Source organism: Protopterus annectens, chromosome 13.part0 (assembly GCF_019279795.1).
Source record: "Protopterus annectens isolate FY-2018-M chromosome 13.part0, PAN1.0, whole genome shotgun sequence".
Taxonomy (NCBI): domain Eukaryota; kingdom Metazoa; phylum Chordata; order Ceratodontiformes; family Protopteridae; genus Protopterus; species Protopterus annectens.
Window position 1 is genome coordinate 888,314,651 of NC_056747.1, and position 16,825 is coordinate 888,331,475.

At 40.0% G+C, this 16,825-nt stretch overlaps 1 protein-coding gene across 1 annotated transcript in view; it reads right to left on the reverse strand.

The window, feature by feature from the left end:
* Positions 1–16,825, reverse strand: part of NF1 (neurofibromin 1) — a 5,218,972-nt gene that overhangs the window by 1,147,337 nt on the left and 4,054,810 nt on the right. Inside the window, exon 36 of the mRNA XM_044054637.1 lies at positions 11,948–12,380. Within this exon, the coding sequence (XP_043910572.1) occupies positions 11,948–12,380 (433 nt within the window). The remainder of the gene's footprint in view (positions 1–11,947; positions 12,381–16,825) is intronic.

Here is a 16,825-nt window from a genome sequence, read left to right on the forward strand (position 1 = left end):
TGGATGGCAGGAATGGAGTAACTTGGGTAATGAATTAATGAAAACTGTTAAAAAGAAAACATATACATTCTGCATCAGAGGTGCAGCTGCATAATGCCCCTCAACTTAAGTTGAGAAGCAAAAACCAAAATTCTTCTTTCACTATATCCAAATGCTTTCAGTTGCTACTGTTTATGCAACATTTAGAGTGGAGCGCTTCAGATGAGACAGTAAATGCAATACCAGCATTGATTTCTGAACGCTGGTAATGCACTGAAGATGGATCACTAACACTTTACATCCTTCACACCGCCCTAGCTATGTTTTAGTACTACATTACAACAACAATGGGAACTACAGTTTCCTTCTTTTCCATAATCTATATAAATCCATGTTACTGATTAAAATGTGATGATTTATCATGTTTAGCGTGGCACAGGGACACAGCAGATAGCACTGTCGTCTCACAGCAAGAGGTTCCCTGGTTCGATTCTCAGCTAAACTACCTTCTGTGCAGAGTCTGCATGTCCTACTTGTATTGGTGTAGGTTTCCTCTGGGTGCCCATTTTCCTCCCACATTCCAAATACAAGCAGTAGGTGGCTTGAACAGTCTAAAGTTGGCCATGCGTGGGAGTGTGCAGCATGGAAGAACAACTGAGGCAGGGCTAGCCACCCAGCGGTATGAACACTGGGTCTAGATCATCACTGTTGAAGTGAAACCCAAACCCCCATGTGCAAAAATGGGAAAAGGAGTTGTAGATGAAAGTACCAGCTTAGTAGAAAGGAAAACTTTAAACTACCAGCAACAGGCTCAGGCAGCAAGGAAACTCCTTAGAGTAATAACTCGATGTAAGGTGCACATCAGATTAAATCATCTGATTTGTAGTGTTACAGTACAGTTACAGTCCAAATGCAATGCCATGCTGCTGTAACCTTTACTGTTAGTATATGTGACTGACATGTATACATACATAAACACACAAACTGCTGCATTATAAGTAAGAAACAGCTGACTTGCATAAAGAAGTGGAGTGTCTATCCAATCTTTCATGCAAGCAGCAGCAATCTAAAACTAGCAAACAACTGCCTCTAAATTATCTGTACTTTTGCTCCCATAATCTCATTCCTGCTGCTAAATATATGCCAGTCACAGTGACTTTCTAAGCACTGCCACACAATCCTGTTAAGCAGGATTCAGTTATGCCGGCTTGACACAGTTAAGCATCCTATGACATCCTCAGCAAAATAATGTTTTTTTGAGATGAAAGTTAATTTTTAACAACTTGCACCTTAATAGACATTCCTTTCTCACCTTATGGATGCCCTGTATGCCATGGATAACAAAAATATAAACTGAAGTGTTGCAGTAGCAATTAATACCCAGATATTAGTTCAACATCTACAACCACACATTTCTGTAAAGTGTGTGAACAGTATAAGGCTAACACAGCTGACATGTATACCTCATGGAGTCCTTTGCATGCTCTGCTTTATATGTACCAAATCCTTATGCTTTTCAGTTAAGCACACTATCCACTCCTACTCTGCCCTCTGTAAGCTTAGGTATCACCTGACACAGCGGGCACCACATGCCACTTCAGCAGCTGAAGATGTCAAATACTGTAGAAAAGACAAAAAGACATCTGTAAAAAATGAACCAAGACAACTATTCACTACCAAATCATATAACAATCTGCTAACCTTGTGTAACTCTGCTAAACTTCAACATATGACAGCTCTGCCCCTATATTTACATATTAACTAACATGAGAAATCCCCTGCGGGAAAACTATGGTTTTCCGGAAGCAAGACACAAAATTACCCACACTTAAAACTACACAGTGTAGCAGCTTATGTCACTAGATTTTACCAGTCAAGAAAATGTTACGCAATCCTATCAGACATAATTTCTACTCCACTTTCAAGGACATGTTCAACCAAGAGTGACTAAACTTTGATAATATGAAATAACACACACTTATTTTCCCTCATGGCTCAACCCCCTAACTTGAACTCTAAACGGTTGGATGAGAAGAATGCAGGTGCATCTTGTGCATGTAGCCCCTCTCTCTAATGAACTAATTTTAGATAGTTAAGCTCTGTATCAAAGAAAGATAAATCCGTGACAGCAACCAAGACAACCCAAGTTTGAGTAGTGGCATGGCACAGCCAGGTGAAGGGTGCGAGCTCCAGTGCAAACAAAGGATTGGAGCAAAGGCTGTGACTGGCAAACAAGAATTTAGCACAATCAACCTGCTGATAACAGCCCTGTTGGCATATGTGAAGGAGCACACAGTTCATACAGTGATGTGGGTGCTCATGTTAACTAAACCATCAAGGGACAAATTAAGAAATCACAAAAAAATATTTCCAAACTCTTTACTCAACATGATGCAAACTCCCAATAGATAACTGTGATGCCATACTGTTCCATGCCAAAGGACACACTATGGCCTCCCTATGACATCAAGTCTGGTGGTGGGGGGGGGGGCAGACTAACCTGGGTAACGGGACAAGGATCTTCTTACTAAAGCAAATAGATCTGAAAGTCCTTACTAGGTGACATCCAGTACATGGCAAAGGAATGTCTAACTGGGAGAAGACCCGATAGCAGGTGGAAGAAGAAAAAAAGACAAGAAAAAAATCATTTTAGACAACTGTCCCGGGGGGGGGGGGGGGATCAGCTACACAAACCTGACCCCAAATGGCACTACTTGGGGGGGGGATATTATGGTGAAACTACCATGCTTTTTATGTAAAGCTAAGGCCTAAAAAAGTGGTTATACACAGAAACCATTTAATCTTTCGTTATATGTTTGACACATTTACCTTTTTAATATGTATGTGTAATTATATACAGTTATCCAGACAAAATCTTTCACTTATTTCCCAAGCAAATTATCTGCAATGTACATTTTCAGTTATAATACATCTTTATTTAAAAGACGTGGGGTGTTTTTCCCCAGAACTCCTAATGTGCTTTGCTTTCCTGGTCACAGATTAATGCACAGAAATAAACAAAAATGAGACTACATTCATGACATTATACAGTACTTCAGGGGCATTACTCAAATAGGGTGTTTTTAGTTCCTGAAACCTAGAATGACTGCAGCAGAAGACATCAGCAGACCTATGTTCATACTCTACAGCAAATATACCACTATGAAAAGTTCTACTGCTGTTATATATTATCATATTCCAGTGTGATGATGTGGGGTATTGCCAGGTATACCAAATGTAGGGCAGTGGATGTGTAACATGCATCAGCATAGCTAGCTGGAGTTTTGTAAAGAATTATGTCATCTGTACATCAAACTGATTTGTACAGGTACTTGTGTTGAACGTGTATTTGTAAAGATGCTTGTGTTAAAAATGCACCAAAAGTGGGTGCTGCTGGACAGAAACGAAATATACCTGTTATGTCACACTGTATTGTAACTGTTGGGAAGAGAAGAGGTTAATCTCAGTCTAGCTAACTTTGAAAAATAGTCTGAAATTAAATTACCTGGTTTAGGCCATAAAGATTGTATCTTACAGTTCTAATTGCAGCGAGAGACAAAATGTTTGTGAAAACTAGGACTAGAAATTCTAAATGTATTGTCCTTAGGGGTGCACTAATTGCTACCCTGGTAGGGTGGAAGTTTTTGAAATGGTTTTATAGCTTCTAGAAGCTATAACACAACTTAGCAAAGCTGTACGAGTGTGTGTATGGTTAACACATATGTGCAACATTCTGGCTCATTTTGTATTAAAGGGGGTAAGTGTGGGAACCAGAAGTCCAGTGACCAGATGTATGTGATGTCATTCTGTAATCCAGCACTCAAATTATTTTTTAATACTAGATGAAACAGAAGTATCAGAGCACTCTGTTTTTGAAACCTGACAAAGAAGGATCACTCACCTACTTCATCTTGCATTGCTTTAAGTAAGTAATTCTTTAGATCAGTCAGGAAAATACAGTGAGATTAGTTAAGTACTGTTTTTCTGTATCTGTGTGACGCTATCCATCTGTTTTATTTTTAATATTTCCTGTAATTGAAACTCTGGTTATTTATTGTAAATAGACATTTAGTATTTTCATGTTCTTCTTTTATTTACTATTAAATATAGTTAAGCTTTTCATTGGGGCTGGTCTCTTAGAGAATATTTTAAGCTTTGGAAGTACTTATATTTATCTGGTGACAATACAGCCTCTCCTGACAGCCTTGCTGCATTGGTCAAACACCACCATTTGTATTAGTATTAATTTCACTTGGTATAATTGGGAACCCTTGTAAGAGCCTTAGAGTAGCTGGCTCTGGAGTGTTCTGGTGTCATTATCTACCTTACAGTCTGGGCAGAGGGGCCATATCTGGTAAATCTGTGCCAGCCTTTCCCAGGTATGTGTGTGTGTGTCAGCTACTTGGAGCAGGGACACAAATCACTTGTTTAACAGAGAGGGTGGTGGAGGACTTGGCTTGGAACGCTCTGCTCAGGACTCAACTCTATAGCTGTGGTCAATGTGGAGTCTTATTTGGGGGCCTGGTGAGACAGAGGGAAACGTAGCCCCAGGATGGGAGAGTATTCCCTGTGTGCTCTTAAGAGAAATTGTGCTTGATGCAGAGAGCTGCATCTGGAAATACTGTGTATCTATTTTTGTTCCATGTGAATGTGCCCCACCAGCATCAGTGGTGATGATTCAGGGACATTAGAGCCAGTACTCATACACCTTCAAGTAAAGATACAGTAAAAACAAGCAGGTGTCAGCAAATTTTCAAATATCTAGCAATGTGTACCAGGACTGCATTATAAGTAGCCTCAACTTTCTCTGAAAACAAAAATGCACACCATTCACTGGCTTACTGTAGAACTACATTTAGCTACTGTATATGTCCTGGCCAGTCATTCCAACAAACTTAGTATCCTTACAACAAATACATTACTCACTTTCTTGTCCTCATTACCTAGTCCAATATAATGCATTTGTCTGCCTCACAATACTCTACTGCTAAGCAGGCTTCTTTCCTCTGTAAGAGAGAAATTCATGTCAGAAAAAAAAACTGAGAAATGGGATTTCTTGCTGTGGAAGCCATTGGCCGGCCTGACTACACAGAATTTTATCTTCCTCCTGAAGCCAGTGGACACCCTGACTGACATCAATCTTGATATAAAGGGAGTCATCTGGCACCATAAACTCAATACTTTCTTGCCCCCAACATGTAGGAGCCCCCTATCAGGTCACTAACATCAGGGGCCGAAGCTCAGAGACACCAGAATGTGTGTTGAAAATGAGGGAACAAGCTGGAACTACAGTGGAGAATAACCATCCCAATCTCATAGGCAAGACGGAAAAGAATACTGCAACAGTGAATTCACACAAACATCTACATTTATGGTAAGTGTGCACAACTGTGCTATGTTTTTTGTGATTCAGTGTTGCAGTCCTAACTAATGGGATGACTCCCAAGCTGAAAGGAGGATAGAGAGAAAGACTAAGGAAAGGAAAGGAGGCCCTGCATGATGGCAGTGGCAAACCCCGCTTCTGGACTTGGTAAAGGTTAAAAGATAACATTTGGTTAAGATATGCACAGAGGACCAAGCAGCAGTTTCCAAAATGCCCTTAGTGGCCAACTCATTGAGAAAAGCAGCAGATGCAGTAGTAGCCATAGTGTAATTTGTTCTTACAGGGTCTGTTGGCTTCTTTTCATGATGACTGCAGTGGAACAAGATACAGTGAGAGATCAATTCTGAGACTGTTTAGAAACCGGTACCTCTTCAGAGATGCAGGTAAAAGTAACAAAAACTGGTTTGACTTCTGGTCATTCTTAGTTCTGTCCAAGTAGTATCACATTTGCCTATGCACATCCAAAGTATGGAGGGACTATTGCAATTATATGGTCTGGTTTAATGAAATCTCTTTCACCACCTTGGGCATAAAGGGTTAAGTCCTATGAGAGACTCTGGGTGGAAAATGATGAAAGGTTCCACAAACAATAGGGTCTGAAGCTCTGAAACCCTTCTAGCTGAAATAATGGCTAGTCTTCCAGGTCAGGAATTTTGCATTTGCAGAAGCAGCTGCCATGATAGGTAGCAGGGTGAGTTTCTCCAGAATGAAAGTGAGATCCCACAAGGGAACAGGAGGCTTCCTCAGGGGCCTAATGCAGATAACCCCTCTCAGGAACAGTATCATGACAGGATGGGAAAAGAGAAGGCAGATTAGCTGAAACTCCTGAAGAGTGTATTTTAAAGAGGAAAAAGAAGTTATACACTCACCAAAATGTTCCATCAGTGTTGTCCATTTTCACTATTCCTCAACTGTTGGGTTCAGATCCGATCCTCGGATCTGACTTGGCTGTTACTGAAGCTCATGGTAACCAAAAAGCTCTCGAGCCTCTCCCTTACCCATAATGCACCAACCTTTAACATACCACAGATCTTATTTGTCGAGTTTACCCGGAGGAGTATATGTTAACTTGCATAAATAAAAAGGATACATAAATTGTAAGTCGCCTACAGAGGAAAGCTATATCAGGAGCTCAATGAAAAGGACAGTGGTGTCCTTATATCATCTCATTCATCTATACGTTTGCAGACATAAGGGATGGGGGTTGGTGGGCGGGAAGTTGAAAAATGAATATGGACAACACAGATGGAATGTTATGATGAACAGATAACTTAATCTAATGTTGTCAATTTTCATTCTATCTTCAACAGTTGGGAAAGAGTCCCCAGCTACCTAAAATCCCAGGTTAACTCTAAGGAATGTTATTCCTGAGAGCAGTTGAACCAAATGATGCTCTACTCCTTAAAGCTAGCTCTCATTTGTAATGAGCAATAAAAGTATGAGGACTCACCCACGTTGCTGCTACACAAATGTTCATGGAACATCTGAATACAAATACTGAAGAAGTGGCCATGGATCTAATTGAGTGGGCTCTTATAAGTTTAGCTAAGGTAAGACCCAGTTTGTTATAGATAAAAGAAATACAGCTGGCTAAAGTTACTTTTGCAACTGGTTTACTCAATTTCAAATCATGCAAAGGAAACAAACAACTGGTCTGTTTTTCTGAGTTCTTTTGTCCTATACAAGTAATGTAATTGTCTGCAAACATCCAATAAATTCAACACGTATTACCTTTCTTTGTAAATTTAGGAAAGAATGCTGGCAAATTAATGGATTGTCTGATATTATATTCTGACACCACTGGGTCTATATTATAAAACTGAACGTCCACAACAACGAACACCTAATGAGCGACACAAACGCCGAACTAAGAAAAAAGCGAAGAACGTAAATATCGAAAACCGGAATCCTGAAAGCAGTTTCAACAACAGCGCCACACAGGTAATTAAAACCTACACAAACTTCATTACCCACACCCCCCTACTTATATATAAAAAAATCCGAGATCGCACTACAGTGCGGAAAAGGATACATTTCCTCTTCCCCACGATCACCCTGGTGGCCACGTAAATACGTTCAGCATTCCGGTTTTCGATATTTACGTCCTTCACATTTTTCGTACTCCAGCATTTATGTGTCGCTCATTAGGTTTTCGTGGTTGTGGACGGTCAATCATCTAATATAGACCCACACCACCTTGGGAAGGACAGAAACATTGGTTCGTAGTGTAACTCTACTCTTATGAAAGGTCATGTAGGGAGGTTTTGAAGACAAAGCCCGAATTTCTGAAATTCTTCTAGCTGAGGTAATGACTACTAGGAAAGACAGTTTTCCAAGTAAGAAACTTAAGATCACATTTATCTGCTGGATCAAAGGGGGAATGTATTAATGCCTGCAGTACCAAATTCAGATCTAATGGTGGAGTAAGGTCTTTAAACGGTGGTCTCAAAAGAAGAGTGCCTCTCAAGAATGCTCTGCACAGCTTAGCAGAGGTAGCGAAGAACCTTCAAATCCAATATGAAAACTAGATATTACTGCTAATTGAACCTTAATGGTAGAAGGGCTAACCACTTCTTTACAAAGCAAAGCTAAAAATTCAAGGGTGCTATGTATCGGAGCTCAAAAGAGATCAATATGATTTTGTTGTGCCCAATAAACATATCTTTTCCATTTACTTGAATAGAGTTTTGTGTTAAGGGCTTATGCAAAGATAAAAAGATATGGTTGACAGGGGAAGAGAGCATTCATTATCTGCCTATTAAAGGAATTGGATAAACCAGGCCTTAAGCTTGAGGTTTGAGATGTCTAGGTGAAACAGCTGGTCTGGAATCAGATCCAGAATCAAAGGCTGGTAAAGCACATGAGGCCACAGGAAGGGGAACCTAACATGTCAAGGCAAGTAAGGTGCAATAAGGATGTCTTTGCTCTTCAACCTGGCAGCTTTCTGCAGAAATTTCAAAATTAATGAAATTGGCAGGTAGGCATAAATTAGACCAGGAGGCCAATAGTGAAGTACAGCATCCCTTAGTGATTCCCCCAGTGGGAGGGATTAGGGCAAAGTAGTTGCTACACTTGTAGTTCAGAGAGAAGCAAAAAGATCACAGTAAGACTGGACCCACTGAAGAAAAATCTTTTGTGCTACTTTTTTGTTGAGATGCCACTTGTGATGTAGAAGAACGTACCTGCTGCTCCATTTGTTTGCTATTATACTGGACTTCCTCAGAATGTGCACTGCTGTGAGAAAGCGGTTGGATGAGATCAGCCATCGCCACACAGAGTGCTTCTTCACACAAGGGGTATGATTTTATGCCTCCTTGTTTGTTAATATACTAAACAAATGACAAACTGCCTGTTTGAATAGCAGTTGTCCCTGAATGGACAGCATTCTGGAAGGCTTGCAACTTACTTCTAGGACATTTATATGCAAGTTGGCCTCTTCGACGGACCATGTCCCTTGGACTGTTTTCCACAAAAAGTGCCCACCCTTCATCCCAACTAGGAAACCTCCATGGTCACTATGGCCTTGGGCTGAGGGAGAATGAATGGACAGCATTGTAGAACCTGATCTGATGGAATGCACCACCTGAGACCTCTCTTGCATGCCTGAGTGATTCTTACTGTGCTAGCACTGGTTGGTAAGATCGAACACTGTGTTGCTAGCATCCACTGCAGAATCCTCATATAGAATCTGGCTAAAGGTACTAAGCTTTTGCCAATGACAATGATCCTAAAGCTTGAAGGACCAAGCAGGCTGAAATTTTGGTACTGCTAATTATTTTTCTGATCTGTAATCTGATGGTCTGTACCCTTGAGAGAGGAAGTGAAGCTATCATTGACTTTGTGTTGAAAACTGCTATGAATTCCAAATTTTGATTTGGCTGTAGGTGAGACTTGTTGTAATTTATGGTTATCCCCAGATGAGTGCAAGTCTGAAGAAACCGATTTCTTGCACTTATCAACAGATTCCCTGGTGAGGGCAGTAATAAGCCAATCATCTAGATATGGTAACACCTGGAATCCCTGCAGTCTCAAGTGAGTTGCTGCTACTGCCATACATTTGGTAAACACCCTAGGGGCTGTGGTTAGTCCAAAGGGCAGAGCTCTGAGCTGGTAGTAACTGGCTCCCTGTGGGAAGTGTAAATACCTTCTGGACTGTCTGCTCATCTTTATGTAACAGTTTGCATCCTGAAGGTCTATTGAGCACATCCAGTCGACCTTGCCCAGAAAAGGGAAAATGGACTGAACCAAGACATTCAAAACTGTGTGCGTTGAACTGACTTGTTCAAGTTGCTGAGATCCAAAATCTGTCTCCAGTCCCATCTTCTTTGGCACCAAAAAGAATCTTGAGGATTCTATTTCCAGATGCAGTTTGAATTTTGAGACCTGCAAGAATCAGTTTTGCCTCGACAGGTCCAGAATCAGTCTCCAGGTACTCTCTTCTCTGGGGACTGGGAATAGTCTTGAGCAAAAACCTTTTCCTTGTAATGAGATTGGCACTAGTTCCACACAGCCTTGGGTGCACAGAAGCTTTATTTGTTCTAAGGCCTCCACTTTTTCATTTGGTGGAGTATCTGGGAAACCTGATCGAATTAAGGGCTGGTTGAACTGGAGTTTGTAACCTCTCTGACTGATTTGTAGTACCCACTGATCTCTGGTAATACATGTCCAATTCTTGAGAAACAGGGAGAGCCGCCCTCCTAACCTGGGAAGGAAGGGGGAAAGGGAGTGTCATGGAAGAGTTAGGATAGCTCCCTGCCGGGTCCCTGGAGGCAGGATCCCGCAGGCCTATTGGAATCTGCCTTGCCACCGTCTCGGATGCTGGTGTTGCCTTTGGCTCCTTTCCCTTCAAGGTCTCCTATATCTAGGTTTAGAATGGAATGCCAGAAAGGACCAGTGTTTGGTAGGGTAAATGTAGCTGAAACAACGAGGTTGCACGGACTTGGGCTTATCCACCATCTTCTTAAGCAAGGTCTCAATTTTGGGGTCAAAAAGAAAACCTGTGTCTGAAGAGCATCCAGGAGATTACATGTGACATGTTCAAAGAGGGACTGCTCACAGTGCAATGAGTGCTTGGCTACTTGAGAGCAAGAATTGCACAAGTCCCGTAGCTCCTTTGAGGGGGCCTTATTTTTATTCCCCATCAAAAGATCTTGTGATGAGGGTAGCAGAGGTGTAGACTTTTTTTTTCCCAAAACTAAGACTGCTTTTTTTGTCAACTGTTTTTTGGAAGTACTAGCATTTGCTCCCTTAAGATTCTAAGTCACCACTTTAAAATCTGGTGCAGGGTTCTTAAAAACGTGCTTGTGGGAATCTCGAACTCTGTAAAATCTTACAGGTTTATGAGGGGCAGCGGGAAGGGAATCTGATTGCAGTGAATAATCCAGAAAGACATCATCCACCAATAAGACTGATGAAATGGCAAAGGGTTTATGCTCAGAGAGATTTAGAAATTCCCTAACCGTCTTCTTGAATTGTGGACAGCACTGAGCTCCTTATTTGAAGTGTTCCCTCAGGTTACGTAAGGTCTGCCCAAAGGAGAGGTCTTCAAGGGGGGAGGGGGAGACTGAGGTAAGGTTCTCTATGAATCAGAATTCCCAAGGGTGGCAATAAATAAACCCTCCTCAAAGGTGGATTCATTATTATCATCCTCAAATTCAAAAGAATCAGAAAACTCCTTCGGGGAGAAGATTCAGGGAGAGGGAGAGGTCTGGATCTGACAGAGGAGATCAAATCTTCGCCAATCTAACTAGATCTTGTTGACAGGCCAGAGGCTGGAAAAAGGTGGCTGCAGCCTTTTTATGTGAGGGCTTTGGCTTAGGACTAAGGGCGTTAGCTGCACTAGAGCCAGGATGAGGATGAACAGCCAATGTGATAATCCAGCTTTGCTTCTGAATCGAGGTTGTGAGCAGCACATACTCTTGTCTGCACCAAACAGCTCAATGATATGATGGGATGGTTTTCTGGCCATGTCCCAGCCCATCATCTAGTGGCATGGACAGTGGAGGAGATGGCTGCTAGGTACAAGACATTTCAGTCTGTTAGTGGTTCTCCTATCCCAGGACTGTTACAGATACCATCAAAATTCTCTAAACATACAAGCAAGTGACTAGAAGCACTGTTTCTTTGGTAGGCTGGGTGGTCTGTGCGGACAGATACTGGTGTGATTGACATTCCTCCTACTGCACAAGCTGTACACTGTACCTTCAACCACTGTTGTCTAAGATAACAGACCAGCCACCTTTTGCCTCTCATCTGAATCAGGAATCCATGCTGTTAGTTAGAACTACAGAATAAATGCATCATTACAACAATTGGGAGGGAACCAGATGGTTGGTTAAGACATCCCAAAATTCTGATTTACTAAATTTAGTAGCATGCATGTCTTAGTCTAGGTCATACTCTACACAATGCTGCAGTGCTTCACTATACTGTTCCTATCGCTAAATCAACAAGGATGACAACAACTCTGCATTCTGAGAGACCAACCAATAAAAAACATAACATACACATACAGTACAACTACAAAGATAAAAAATTTCCACTGGTACATGCAAGTTAAAAAAAAAAAATAAAAAAGACATGTACCTTAATTGAGACCTTAGTATCCTTGTGGGCCAGCTTAAGAGCATTATGAAATACTTTCAGATCTTCTTCTAAAGCTAATGTAGCGGCAGGAAGCTTCTGCATGTCTGGATCAACATGCTCTGCCAGCTTGCCTGGACAGTCAATAAACACAAGCTTCTTGCTACCCTTCAGGCCAGTAAGTAGTCGCTCATGATACTTGGTGTACTCTCTCACCCAGGAGTTACAGTTGTAAATGTATACTGCTGCCACATTTTCATAAGCAAAGCCAGGAAAAACAACAAACCACTTGGAAAGAAAGTCAGTTTTGAACCGATTGCTTGGTCCAGCGTGGGTAAGATCCACAACAATCTCATATGGCTTAGCATAGTATGGCTTCAGTGTTAGCAACACATGATAGATTAGCAAATCACCGTTGATTTGTCCAGTCTTAAATCTGTTGAGGAAAGTTTAAAATACAACACTTAGGTTATTATTGTATGCAAAACTCCTCCACTAAAAAAGAAAATAAAACATATACCTGATTTGACAAAATGGATGAAATAATTACATTTTCTATGACAGTTAAATTCAGCACTTCAGTGCAGAATACCACATGGTATACATCCACTTTTGTGAACTTGATTAGTTTTAGTGCCAACACTGTAAAAGCACAGTAAAAGTACAGTTGTACAAGGTACTTACACAATAGGCGCAGATCTTAAGTAAAGGTCCCCATAACAACTGATCACCATTTTGGAGTTTCCTCATTTGTCTGTCTCTATTTTAACTGGATTTCTCACAACAGTGGCTCACTGTCAATTTTCTCCTATATGCAGATATAATTTTTGTTCAGGTAATAATGCAGCTGGCATGTGCACTTTCACAAAAAGGTTGGTTTGTGCCATGCTTTCCTTCAGTTGTTTTTTTTTAACCATCTTTATTAGATCTGTTTTAATCAATGACACAGGTAAAGACACACTGATAGAAAACAAACCCCAGAAACATTTTTCATGCAATATTTTGTGTGTACTTTGTTTTTAACAACCATTCATTACTGACTCCCCTTTCACCTCACTCCTACTTCTGAACATTACTCTGCATGTATTCTCCCAGTCCATTTATTTCTTTGTAATTTGCTCCCTGCCTTTTTTTAAGATCCCACTCTCAGTTCTTTTATCTCCTGAATATTCATTACATCAATTACAGTAATTTACATTTTGAATTATATTTTTAGCAACTGTTTTTTGGCAGCCAACAGCACTTAACTTAATAAGGTATTAATATGTCTAGTCAATTCAGATCCTACGTCCAAGCTGAAAAAATCATTTCCTTACTTACAATGATTTGCTGCCCTCAATATTTCTGATAAAGTACTCCGTAGGAATTTTGTAAAAATCTGATATGAAAAACTTGTTACATTCCTCAAAACACATACCGAATTACCTGTCTCTTTCCCATTACACCTCCAGCATTTGCAATCTATTTGAGGAGAAATCCCATGAAGTATAAAAACACCTACTTAAACACTTCCATGTAAAAATCTTAAACCTTCTGGACTTTTTTTGCATACTTGGGAGATGTACAGATGTCATCCTGTTGTTCTTTGTAAATTGTATTTCCATTCTCTCTTCCCAATCTATTCCAAACTCTTACGGTTGACTTGTATAGTTACTATACTACTATACAATATTTAGATCCCCTACTAAATTATCCTTTTGTTTTTTTTTTTAAAAGCAGTTTCTGCTCCAGCCTAAATAAAATGTCTACCATAACTGGCCCTTCACTTAAGACTACCCTATTATCTTTATCTACACCCAGTCATCAATTACTGGTAGAGATGGCAGTCTCTAACCTACAATCCAAACTTCTGCTTAGCCTCATTCCATTTGGTTACCTTTCCCTCCCCACAGTACCTTGGTTCCTTTGCTAATTTTCTCCAGTAAACTCCACCCCCCTTTCCTAACTTCTAAAATACATGCATCCAAAATCCCACTCCGCCCCTCCCTGCTTCAACATCATTCCCTTCCACTTAGACTTATAACTTCCTGCTTGTATTATAATGCATATGAGCATTAACTGTGAAGTCTAAAATATCCCTTCAAATCAGCTAACCCTAAACCGCACTGCACAAAGGGGAGAATCGGCTTATCCCACTTATCTCTCTGTCCTCTTCCCCTCCCAAGTAAATTCCTTCAACTCTTTGCTGTCATTCACAATTATTCCTCTGGTCCTGGCCTATATATAAAACTGCTTGTACCTTACTATCCAAATCAATAATCAAAAGTTTCCAGTGTTACAGTTTTTATTCTCATATATCCTTTGCTGCCACAACAAAATTATTTTTTAATTCATACACCGAAAGAATTCAACTTTTCATGTCCCCATAAATATGAGTACTGCTGAACCATTTAATGACTAAGCAAATACGTTGCATCCAAATGTCCTTTTCTGGATTTACAAAGTAAAAAAAAGTGTAATATCTGCAAATAAAGCCAGCTTTTCTTATTTTCCATACTAATTATATCCTTGAATTTCTGAATCCCTTATTTTCTTTGCTAATGGCTCATAATATAAAGAAAATAAGGGGGAAGAGGACATCCCTGTCCGATTGCTCTGTTCAACACAGCTCAGAGTGGAACCCTCCCATCTTAATTCTTGTCTCTGATCCTTCATATATTCTAATTTCATTTTCTGGAATTATCAAATATAAAATATCATCTGCAAAGAAAGTAATTTTTCTTTGATTATCATACCATTTATACCTTTAAATTTGTGAGTTCCTTATTTTCTTTGTCAGAGGCTTTCAGTATAATGCCAATTTCAGAGAGAGGACAGAGGACACCCCTGGCTGGTTCTTCTATTCAAACCCAGCTTGTCAGATAAGAACCCACACACAATGAATCTTGCCTCTGACCCTTCCTATATAGTCCTACTTAACAGAAAACTCATATACTACCCTAATTATAAAATCCCAGCTAACTCTACTGAATGCCTTTTTTTCATCCAGACAGACAATTACAGGGTCGTCTTTGCTCTCTGCTTCCCTTTGGATCATCATCACTTTGTTAATGTTGTCAAATGTTTGTCTCTCTCCATAAAAAAAAAAAAAAAAAAGTGATCCATATGCATCAGGTTTGCAACCACTTAACCATTCTTTTTAACTAGTATAGACAAATATTTCATAATCATAGTTCAAAATTGAAACTGGTCTATATGAATATGGATTTAAAGAGTCTTTGCCTTCTTCGAGTAGTACAGCCAAAGCTTTCTTCCAAGATGCTGGCACTGTCTGTCCTTTCAAAACATTGTTAAACAAAACCTTCTAGATATTCTTCACCTTTTTTCCCTTCTAACATTTCCACGCTAATAAGGTTTGTCTCAGCATTTAGGCGTACAAAACAATACAGAGTGTGGGAGTTAGGACTTCACACTCCTTCAAGGAAGGAAGGAGGACCACATCATAGACGTCAGATTCAGATGAGCTTTTTTTTTTTGTAGTCCATGTTGGTGTAGAATTAGGACACGGCACTCCACCTTAGTACAGGAGGAGTGCCAGATAAGAGAAGGGACCTTTTTTTGCCTAAACTTAGTGTTGTGGGGCACAAAAATTGGTGAGTCAGCTATGGTTCTGGACTTGCTTACCACACCCTTCTTATGTATACCAAAGTCCAAGATTGCACAACCACAGGGAAACTGAAAAAATTCTAAATCTTTGAATCATTCCTGGCACACTAATAAAAACTGTACTGGTAGTGATTCTCAACTGAAAACAATGATTAATGAGCTGCCCTTCGTGGAATTATATTTGACAAGCTTAAACCTTGTCCAGTTTATACCTAACACAGTAGTGATGCTGATGGAGATTACACCCTTGTGTTATCAAGTTTTACAGTGTTGAAGAGTAACTGATTAATGGTGCTGCTGATATCTAATGATTCACTCACAGTTTATTCAATATTTTATGCTTCAGTCATATAATGCGCCAGGTTTTCAACATCTGACTTTTGACTTTGGTGTTCTTGTACTACGGATTTAGCACTCTCTTTGGGCTGTTGTGCACCGACTAAATACCTCACCAGCTAATCTTTCTCCTGTTATGTTGATTTTACGCTCCATATATTAGCTGTACTTTGGTTTAACTGGCTGTCTACCTCCATTTCCCTAGTGTCCCAAGCCATAGCTTAAGAGAGATTAGTTTGGACTGGTTTGTCTACAAAATTAACAGACACTAAGTAAATAAGTAAATGAAATACATCTAGATCAAAACAGTGTCCTATTGAAAGTAAAAGCAGAAATTTCCTGATGGTGGCATGAATGCTAGTATATACATCTGTCAGATGGAATTGTGCGCAGACCCACCCTTAACCCAGTTCCTTTACTTACTGCAGCTCTAAATTGTGGGTGCAGTTTAGATATGACAACTGAGCCTGGATTAACAACCACATGCATATCTTCTTGTATGTTATTAGCCCATTGGAACAGCTTTGTTTTTATGGCACACCCCTGTTTTTAAATCCTCACAATTCCAAGTATATTTTACCAGAATAGCTGGGGAAGATTAAGAGATATAAATGTACAAGTTTTATTAAACATCTTTTACACAAGAAAAAGTGATGGATGGTAAATGGATCATTTCAAAAGAAGACTGGATAATCTGAATATGTAAGAATTGTTTTATGTTATAAACAGAAAATTAAACTATGCGAACAGTGAAAGTCCAAGGGCCTAGCCTTCAGGAACTTTGTGTACTTCTGTAGAGGTTGCCTTGTGGCAGGCTGTAATGAGGATACCAAATAAGTGTAACTGATTTATGTGAAATAAAGTGTCAGATGCCATTTTCAAGCGATTTTCCAATGTTTTTTAACCTTACCTTTGCACCATGGCATGTGGCGTAAAAAC